Source organism: Balaenoptera physalus (assembly GCF_965194825.1).
Source record: "Balaenoptera physalus genome assembly, chromosome: 3".
Classification (NCBI taxonomy): Eukaryota; Metazoa; Chordata; class Mammalia; order Artiodactyla; family Balaenopteridae; genus Balaenoptera; species Balaenoptera physalus.
The window spans coordinates 99,620,330-99,630,623 of record NC_138890.1 but is presented as its reverse complement, the minus strand read 5'-3'; the positions used below and the strand labels follow the sequence as shown (position 1 = coordinate 99,630,623).

Genomic DNA, 10,294 nt, shown 5'->3' with positions numbered 1-10,294 from the left:
GCACGCACACACACACACACACACACACCCCAATGTGGTTTTGTAATACGCTTCCTAATCCAGACGGTCCAGGCTTGGGCCCGATTTCAGTTGGTAAATTCTTCTCCTAGCTAAACCAGGGCAGATTGCAGAAAAGGTGTCTAATTCTTGAAATTCTTAGGGTGGGGTATTGAGGCGTAGACGGGCCACGCCCGGGTCCCGCTCTCCCGTTGCACAACTGCAAGCCAAGTCTGGGCAAGTCGAAGGAGGAACCCCGCGACCTCCAGCCCCGCTTCTCTGTGACCCACGGGGAACCCAGCAGTCCTAGGGTGGAGGTGGGGGCATCACTGCGAGAAGATTCGGGGCCGAGGGTGTTAAGTTGCAGGCCGGGAGCCCCGGACCGCTACTGCCCGGGCGCAGCCAGCGGCGGGCAGGAAGGGGAGGGCCCAGTGGGGTAACCCCTGAGCGGGTTCGGGGCTGGGTCGGAAAAGCTGCCTCACGGGGCGCGCCCGCCAGCCCCTCCACTCCCTCCCTCCCTCGCTCCCAGCGCTCCCCGCCCGGGCCTCCCTTCCAGTCTCCGCTGCGCCCTCCCTGAGGCAGCGTTCCCCGCGGCCTCGCCATGTCCCAACCGGGCCAGAAGCCCGCCGCCTCCCCGCGGCCCCGGCGCGCTGCGGCGGCCCGCCACACCCAGGAGGTGAGTGGCACTTGCGCCGGAGCCGCAGGGCTGAGCGCAGGGAGGACCCCGGCCCCGGAGCCGTGGGCCGCCTCCTTGGGGGTAGCCCGCCTGGCCTGCTGCCCCGTGCGCCCCCTCCCGAGCCTGAGAAGGGCTTGGGACTCAGAACCCGCCTCTGGGCAGGTGACTGGAGGTGGCTGGGTGCTGCCGGGCCTGGGCCAAGTGTATTGGGCACGGCGCAAGCCAGATTGGAGTTGGCCTGCGTTGGGAAAAGTTGATTGATGAGACTGGGGTGAAAAGCGGTTGAGGATAAAAGGGGAATACATTTCATTCGGGACCCCGAACTGGGTGGGGTAGTTCAACTAAAAGTCGGGTCTTCCGCGTAAAGTCCGGGCTGCAGGGCGTGGCTGCCTGGAGAAATAACACTTCTTCCCTAACCAGCCTTGCGCCAAATTGGGCGGGGCGGGGTCAACCCGGCGGGGCAGGGCCGATGTAGGCCCCGCCCAGGTGCCGCCCCCGCTGACAGCTGTGGGGCTTGAAAAGCTCAGCGCCAGCCAGGTCTGGGGCAGGTGGAGTGCGAGCCCGGCCCCTGCTGCGCTGCACCCCGTGTCCTCTCCGGGTTCTCCGCCGCGCGACTCAGAACAAATTGGTTGTCGCCATGGCATTCGCAAGCTGGTGGTACATGACGGTAAACTGGAGCGATCGTGCCTGGGCAGGACCGGAAACGGAATGGGCTTTGCCTTTCTGGGCGTGCAGGCGAGGTTATTGTGCAGGGTTTGGCGGGGAAAGGGTGGGGACCAGGTGCGACGTCCTCTCAGACCTTCAGTTTAGGCTCCGGGAGAGGCTGAGACTCACCCTGCGGTGGTATGTGCGAGCGAGCTCCGACGTGCAAGTCGGTGTGAGCAGACGCACCAGACTCAGCTCACGCTCACGAGTTGAATGGAACCGAATTGTTGCTGGAGGAATTCCGCCCTTGGACGCGGATTCCTGGATGAACTCAGACTCAGATCGAAAGAGCTCAGATCTAGTATTTGTTTTTAAGTCATAAGTAAATCCCAAAACTTTTAGAGGCATGTTGTTGGACGTGCATTCTCCAGCGCAAAGAAGAGGCAGCCAGGATTGGGGGCAAGGAGAAAATCCAAAACTCAAAGGAGTAGAAGCAACCGAGATCAAGACCCTTGTTGAGAATGAGAGAGAAAGAGGGAGAGAGAGACAGCGAGAGAGAGAGAGCCCACTGCTCTGTACTTTATTACTTGGATGACGGACAGAGATGTTCCGTTTGTTTAGTGCATTGAATGCTTGTCCAACCAATTAGGTGTGATAGCCAGTCAAGCTGGTACTTGTAATGTTTTGAACCAGGAAGCGTGATTTAACATTACGATGCTTTCCAAAAAAAATACACAAATTTTGTTGACAGAAAGAATAAAAATATTTATATCCCATTGATTTATGGTGAGAACTTAAAAAAATAGTTAAAGTACACCTCTCTCTCGGCATGTGGTATTGGGAAAAGCAAGGGTGTTGTAATAAGACAGTATTTAGAGAGAAACGTCATGTTGTAATCAGACAGTATTTAGAGAGAAACGTTGTGCTGGAATCAGTAAAATGTCCCTTTTCAGCCAATGGCCATTCACTGAGCACCTACTAAGTGGCAGACCCAGTACTAGCCTCGAAGTGGAAAACAAGACAGAGTTCTTGTTCTCAAAGGGCAATGAGTCAACCTTTTTGAACCTGTTTCCACATCTATAAAATGTGGGTGATAATAGGTACCACATAAGGGTTGGTGAAGACTATTTACATTCATGAATCAAAGTACCATACCCATATACCTTTTTTTTTTTGAATTTGATTTATTTTTTTATACAGCAGGTTCTTATTAGTCATCAATTTTATACACATCAGTGTATACATGTCAATCCCAATCGCCCAATTCATCACACCACCATTGCCACACACACCCCCCCCCCCCCCGGGGCTTTCCCCCCTTGGTGTCCATACATCATTTGTTCTCTACATCTGTGTCTCAACTTCTGCCCTGCAGACAGTTGTTTTAAAGTTTTTATCTAGTATATCTGCCATCTGCTCTTTCTCAAGGACAGTTTCTGTTTGTTTGTTTGTTTGTTTGTTTGTTTTCCCCATTGAATGGGCAATAATTCTCTGCTTCTTTGCATGCCTTGTGAGTTTTTAGGTTTAAAACTGGACATTTGAATCTAATAATATGAAAGCTTTGGGAATCAAATTCTTCTCCTTCCCCAGGGTTTGCTGTCTTGTTTTGCTTTGTTTTGTTTTTGATTGTCATAGGCTGTTTTTTGTGCTGAGGTTCAGCCAAAAGTGTACACTTAGGAGCTTCTCAGGTCTTTTCTGATCCTGCACTTTCCCTGGGCATGAGCAATCAGTGATCAGAATACAGATCCCCAGTATTTGGAGGACAGAGTCCTTTTTGCCTTTCTGGTTCCAAGCTGCATGCTCTAATGCACAACTGCTTGCTGTGAGATGGGGATGGGAAATGGGCAGCTGCTGCTGAGCTGAGCTGAAATTGATGGAAATTAACCAAAACTTACCATTTAAACCTTCCCCTGGAAGTTGCAAGTCTTTGATAGACTCCAGAATTTCAAAATAGTTATATCACACAGATTCTGCCAGGGAGATTTTCGTCTAGATGGGAAGATGGATTCCTGGTGCCTCCTACTTCACCATCGTCCCAGAATCCTCTCTTTAAATTGTTTTAAGGATTGAAATCCTATTAATGTGATTCTAAAGCTCTGTTCTTCAAGTTATCTCATAAAAACTTACCCAGAAAGCTTTACAGCTACCATAAAGGGAAAAAAATCAAGTGTCTTTCAGTTAACAAAAATGTAAAATAACTCCATCCAATGAGTACCTTTTATGTAAGTGCCTCCTCAGATGGGAGAGTCATTTAACCCAAGAAGAAAAAGGGTCTGTGGTTAGAGTTTTCCTAAAATGTATGGACTTCATTCTGACTGTGGAGAACTTATAGAACACAAAAATGATTCGGTAAAGGCCAAAGGTGTTCACAGGTGCTTATTGTCCACCTACTATGTGTCACATTTTGTACTGGGTGCCGTGGACACAAAAATAGTGCTGACAGTACGTTTCTGGTTTTTTCTTGCATTTCTCTTAGATAAAAATCACAACCACATCCTAATGACTGCTATAAAAGCAGCAAAGTAACTATTGAAATTCTCATGGCATCATCTTTGACTTAGAGGAAGTTCAAAAAGCCTTACTGCAGGTGGACCCCCTAAGCTAAACATGGCAGAAAGGTAGTCAATGCTACTTCTGAAAACTGGACAAAAAGAGGGTGTGCCCTTACCCTGCCACCTGGCCATATCCACCAGAATGTTGAAATATTAGAGAAAAGTGTATGGAGTTCAGGTGAAATATGGGGATTTCAGAATTATAGTTAGGCAGTTAATCCTTAATATGTGTCTTCTTTTATGAGAAGCCCAAAGAAGGTTATCCTATATTTCTATGGTTTGATAACAAATGTTTTTAGAGAAGAAGAAAGATATAATGCATCACACTTACTTACTTTTTTAAAATAATTATTCTCCCCACAACACCTAGCCCACAGTGGCTACTCACTGATTATTTTTTTAGTAAATGAGCTCTTATGTGCCACTGGACACATATGCACACACACATGCACCACACCCTTACGAAGTATCTTATAGCATGGGAATTGCACATTAAATGTTATCCCTGTGACCAGCTTGGTATATGTTGTTTGAAAAATGAATTATCTATTCCCTGTGTACTTTGTTTCCTTATTTGTAATATGGAAATATGAGACTAATATAATACAGTGTCATGAAATGGGCAAAGTACTAAACATACACTTATCAGATGAATCTGGTTCCTCTGTACTTATGAAAAGTAAAAAACTAAATTCTCTGCTGTATTATTTACCACCTTAGAAAATGAAAACTTAAACGTTTGCTTACTTCTCATATTCATTTTATTGTATCATAATTAACCACAATCAGATTGATGCCAGAGAAAAAGAAGGGAGTGGAATAACTTTTATTGTATTCTTAAAATGAACGAGGCAATGGGCCAGGCTCCTCATTAATATCAGCTTGTTTCATAAGTAAGCCAGCCCCTGGGGTAGACACCATTACCTCCATTTTACAAGGAGAAAACGGAAAGTTTAAATTATTTGCTGAAGGTCACATAGCCTTTCAGACCCACACTCCTTCTGTCTTATTAGAGCTTGTCAGGGAATGGAATGCAGGGAGTTGGTTACCCAGGTAACAGAGAGGCTGGGAAGCCAACTGGGGTGGATGAGGCAAAGCAGAGATTAGAAAGCTCGGGAAGCTGCTACCATTCCTAGACTGGAAAGAAAGAGGAAGAAGCAGGATCACCCTGCAGAAGCTGAAACCACTGCTGGCCCGTCCTGCAGGAGACCCTACTGGAGGGAGCCAGTGCACATCCCTGCTACACCAGCTGACCAGGGACAGGGCAAGGAATCCACCTGAGGGCAAACGGGTCCACATCTACACCAGGGAGACTGTCTTAAAGCAAAATCAGCTTTATATCTTGGGTCTTCTGTTTGTTTGCTGAACAGTCTTGTTTCAGAAAGCAGAATACATACAAAAATAGATTTTAAGGGATTTTGCAGGAAATACCAATTTGCACATTGTCTCTTAATTTTTCAAGCTATTTTTTTCAACTTTTAAAATCTTTTATCTTGTTTACTAACCTGAAAAGAACGAATGTACTTCGCAGGGAACTTTTAGAGGTTTGTGGAAGTGCAGTCATTCAATTATGAATTATTTGTCACATCCCCACCATAGGACTAGAAAAAAAAATAATATAGTTTACCATCTGGGGACTTCCCTGGTGGCGCAGTGGTTAAGACTCCATGCTCCCAATGCAGGGGGCCCAGGTTTGATCCCTCATCAGGGAACTAGATCCCACATGCATGCCGTAGCTAAGAGTTCGCATGCCACAACTAAGGAGCCCGCCTACCGCAACTAAGGAGCTGGCGAGCTGCAACTAAGGAGCCCACCTGCCACAACTAAGACCCAGCTCAACAAAATAAATAAATATTTAAAAAAATTTACCATCTGGCTGAAAAGGCAAAATATACATTTATGAAATAATCAGTAAGCAGGAGCGTATACAATGAAGTGCTAATTTGTTTGCTTTACTAAGAAACTAGAGACTAATATGCAATGTGAAGGCATGGTGTGCCATTAATAGGGCTAATCAGGAAATGTTGGGTTGGACACAGGGCAGTGGGTTCCTGCACTGAGCAATCGGTTTACCCAGGAGGCCCTGAGCTGCCCTGGCCTGCCTGACCTGGGGAAGCTCCCATGGGTGCCGACTCAGTGGGGTGATTGGAGGAGCAGAAACCTCCACTTCCTGTTGTGGTGCCCACAGATCTCCTCTCCAAACAGTGGTTTCCAATCCTAGCTGCATATTAGAATCAGCTGGGGAAGTTTAGGAAAATATATCTGTGCCCAGGCTCCCCCTGGACAAACTAAATCTAAATCCCTGGACTCTGGTTTGAGTGTTTCCAAAAGTGCTCTGGGCGCTTGTGACCCGCACTGAAAGATTAGACCCATAGCTAAATGAAGGCTTTCTGATCCTTAGGAAGCAACCCACACCCCCCCTCCCTGACAAGCCTTTGTCTCTGTGTGCAGCGGTGGAGCAGTGAGGGAGCTGAGCTGTGTGCACTAGAGTCCAGAGGGCACCAAGATTTCATTGCTTCGTGATTTTGCCACAGCTATCACTGGACACACAAATATTGACCTCAACTGGCATTCTCCAAGTTGCAGAAGGAAAATCTTCAAGCTGTTTTCAAATAACCTTTCCTGTTTTCTTAAACAGCTTTATTCAGACAAAATTCATAATTTATCCATTAAAACATACAACTAAGTATTTTTTAGTATATTCGCAGGGTGGTCCAAGCATCACCTCGATTTAATTTTACAATGTTTTTGTCACCCCCTAAAAGAAACTCAGTACCTTTTTTAAAAAAAATTAAGCAGAGGCATTTCAGAAGCACACTAGCTTTTGGTGCTCTTTCACAGCTGAGCTTGGACTTGCAGAAGCTCATTTTTTGTCTGTCTTCTTTCTTTTTTAATATGTGTAGAAGTTTGATTTTTATCTTAGCCTGTGACGTATACCCTTGTCTGTGCATGTAGCGGGGTGTATCTGGGTAACGATGGGGAGGGTGCCCCAAATGCTCCAGAGTCGAAGACTGGCGCTGGCACAAATCCTTAGCTGGGTGAGAGCACAGCTCCAAGCTTTCCTGCTCCTTGCTCCTGCTGATTTCCTGACAGGTTTATGAGTTTGCTATGGCAGAAAATTTTATGCATATTAATGCTATCTTCTAGAACGAGGACAAAGGACAGCTGTACTTACCAAATATGTAGTGATGCCAGGAGGTGGAGACAGTTTGGAAAATTATTCCTTTTTGAGGCAAGATAGAAAAACTTTATCTGATATTTTCCCTGCCTCTGAACTCCTGTCACTCCATTCCTTCGTCTGTCTTCATCTTAGCTCCAGTGTTTCCCGTCTTCTGGGACCTTATCCTCCCAATGAAATGTTTCCTGCCTTAGGGCTGGCATCCTGCACTTCCTGTCTTTGCCTCCTCTCCAGCTTCTAATACAGGATGAAACTTATAAGTGTTGTGTGTCTGATTACTTTTATAAAAACAAACCAGTTTTAGAATAGGAAGGTTTTGTTGATTTGGGGGGTTGTTTTCCCTTTTAGAGCATTGGATTGAGACTTTCTTGATGGGCATCAAAAGTTTTTAGCTAGCTTTTAACTAGCCTGGTCTGTGGCCCACAGACTATAATCCTGATACGTAGTGTGACTGAGGAGGATCTCACCTTTCAGATTCTTATTTCTTTATCCATAAAACGAGCTGTCCCTAGAGTTGCTGTGGCAGTAAAGGAGACCACATAGGGGAAATGCCCAGTGCTGGGCTTAGCACAAAGGAGATGCTTAGAACATGTTAGTTTCTTTCCCCTCTTACAGAAAAGTCCTTCCCAAATTTTTCAGGTTTGTGGTTCAGTTCCCAACCTATCACTCCTTCCCTTCTCCATGTTTCTCTCACCTCTTCCCAACCCACCAGCTATGTGTAGTAGTAGTAGACAAAGTTTTCTGTCTTCACTCTTTGAAAGACTTGCTGCAGGTTCCTAAGCTGGATCAAATTTGACGTATATCATTCCCAAACATTTCATTTCGCCAGCAGAATGGAAAGTATGTGGAAAGTACTCAGTTATTCCATGAATTTAAAAATCAGTCACTTTGAATTTCTCTCAGTGAAAAGCTATAACTGATTTTATATCATTAATAGACTGCTGAATATTGAATAAGCCCCAAGAAATGGTCAGGGCAATGATTCATTTATAAAGTTGCTATTTACTGGATATTGAATGGTATTAGGTGATTCTTATTAATTCTGTTAGAGTTTTGTTGGAGTGATGATGTATTGTAGTTATGTAGGAAAAAGCCCTCAAATTAAGGAGATGCTTGATGACATGTTTAGGGGTAAAGTTTCAGGATATCTGCAATTTACTTTCAAACGCAGGTACATATACAAATATAGATAGATCTTTGTTCATAATATAAGCAGATATGGCAATATACGGCAACAATAGTTAATAGTTGTTGAATCTAAGTGATGGGACTATTGACATTCATTGTATTATTCTTTCTACTTTTCTGTATCTTAGAAATTTTTTATAATAAAAAAGCCAGGTTAAAAAAACTGGGAAAATATGGTCCATACAGTTCCTAAAAAATGTTGCCCTTTCATTATGTGATTTTTATGTCATTATGTCATTATGCGTACTCTATTGAGAGCAGATATGTCTTTTGAAATTACAAAATACCAATTCTTATAATACATAATTTTTATAAGTTGTCATTATATCTCAACATTTTAAAAAGCATTTGCTATATATATATATATCACTCTCAAACTATTATTTGGAAACTGCAGAATTGTGAGGGATTTTGAGCATTTCAGTGGAAGCAAATAACTGATGATGTTGGTTAACCTGGAGGACTGCAATTTTGAAACACCACCGGGAAACAACTTTATAAATGTTTTTAAGTAAAACATCTATCTACCTGTATTTTAGAGAGAAAAGGCTGTCTGCATGTTTACTTTAGGGTAATAAATCATAATGTATGTTTGCCGACCAGCAGGAAGCGGAGTGGGACCTTGCGGAGAGCATGGAACCTTGCTCTAGACGAGAGCCAGTTGCCTTTTTAAGTTTTCTCATTTGTAAAATGGAATAATCATACTTCCTACAAGTAAATGAGGCACTCAAAACAGTATGCTCAGTGGATATTGTTGTTATTAGGTATTCCCTATATCTAATCTGAAAAAGGTCTAGAATTGGTGATAAGAAATGAATGTGATATCACAGTTCTAAATTTAACAGTTCTGGAAGGAGACAGATGGGGTAAATCTGCGTCATTGTAGACCCATCCCTCTCCAATTCTCTCTCCAAATGTTGAATAATTCTTCCCCCTAGTCTAGCCTTTAAGAATCTTTTGCTTACCAATTATTCTAAAACTTATCAATTACCATCTAGCTCTGATATATATATGTGGGCTTTTAAATGCCTCCTGTTTTTTCAAGATCCATTAATTACTCAATACCGATTGCTCTCAACTGTGGACAAACTCTTGACTAGGACATCTGGGTAAAACAAGCCCTGCAGAGAGCTTCATTCACCAAGCTGCTGTAGTCTGCCTGCTTTTCTGTGGGGTCTACCCACTAATCCATGAGAGGCTTTTGTTTGGGGAAGAATTTTCCATTCATGAAAGTGATTTCTTTCTAGTTTTTTATGCAAAGAACTACTGAAAGATTTCACCCACATGTCTAATATTGCTTGGCCTTTTTCTTTTTTTTTTTTACAAAAATATCTGTTGATATGATCAAAGGGAATATTATCTTATTTCATTTATCATAGTATAGTGACAAACAATAGATTTGAAGTCAGAAAACCTGCTCTGCAAACTTTTCTTATTTACTAGGTGTATGTCCTTACTAAAAGCACAACACATGACTTTTATTCTTAGTTTTCTTAATCCATGAAATCACATGAGCCTCTTTTTTTGTATCAGATAAAAGTGTATATGAAAGAGCCTTGTAAATAATAAAGAACTATAAAAATTATTACTATTACTGTTATTGCCATTCTTTTTAATTCGAATAACTTAAACGACCTACATATTCAGGTTGTGATTCAGCTCTAGAGAACATAATGGGATTTTATGTTTCGATTTAACTAAAGGTGGTTGGGGTCGAACCCAATGGTGAGCTTTTTATTTTCTTATATTTAGGTTCCTTTCCCCACTTTCTTGCACGTCCCACATGCGCAAGAAATGAAATAATTCTTTGTCCCCCCTTTTCAGGAACATACAATTTTTTTTCATTTCTCAAAAATATTCAATAATCTTCATGGCTTCTTTTATCTTATCAAAACAAATGAACATGTAAGCTACTTGAAGCTTTCATGTACCACGTAAAAATACTTCCTTTCATCACCAGTGTTCTAGTGAGAAAAATAATTCTGTTTCAGAACATAATGAAATGCTAAAGCCATAGTTAATGAAAGTTGCAGGTATGGTCTTTCCAATGCAGGGTTT

The 10,294-nt window shown here is 43.1% G+C and overlaps 1 protein-coding gene across 10 annotated transcripts in view; it reads left to right on the top strand.

Moving 5' to 3' along the window:
* The first annotated feature begins 369 nt into the window (after window positions 1-369).
* Window positions 370-10,294, top strand: part of CAST (calpastatin) — a 117,000-nt gene continuing 107,075 nt past the window's right edge. For 4 of the 10 annotated variants that reach the window (XM_082458096.1, XM_082458098.1, XM_082458095.1 and 1 more), the window contains exon 1: window positions 1,185-1,340. In XM_082458096.1, coding sequence (XP_082314222.1) covers window positions 1,311-1,340 — 30 coding nt within the window. In that variant the 5' untranslated portion in view covers window positions 1,185-1,310. Of the gene's footprint in view, window positions 674-1,184; window positions 1,341-10,294 lie in introns of those variants that run through there. The other 6 variants (XM_082458097.1, XM_082458092.1, XM_082458087.1 and 3 more) reach the window with 5 other exon arrangements.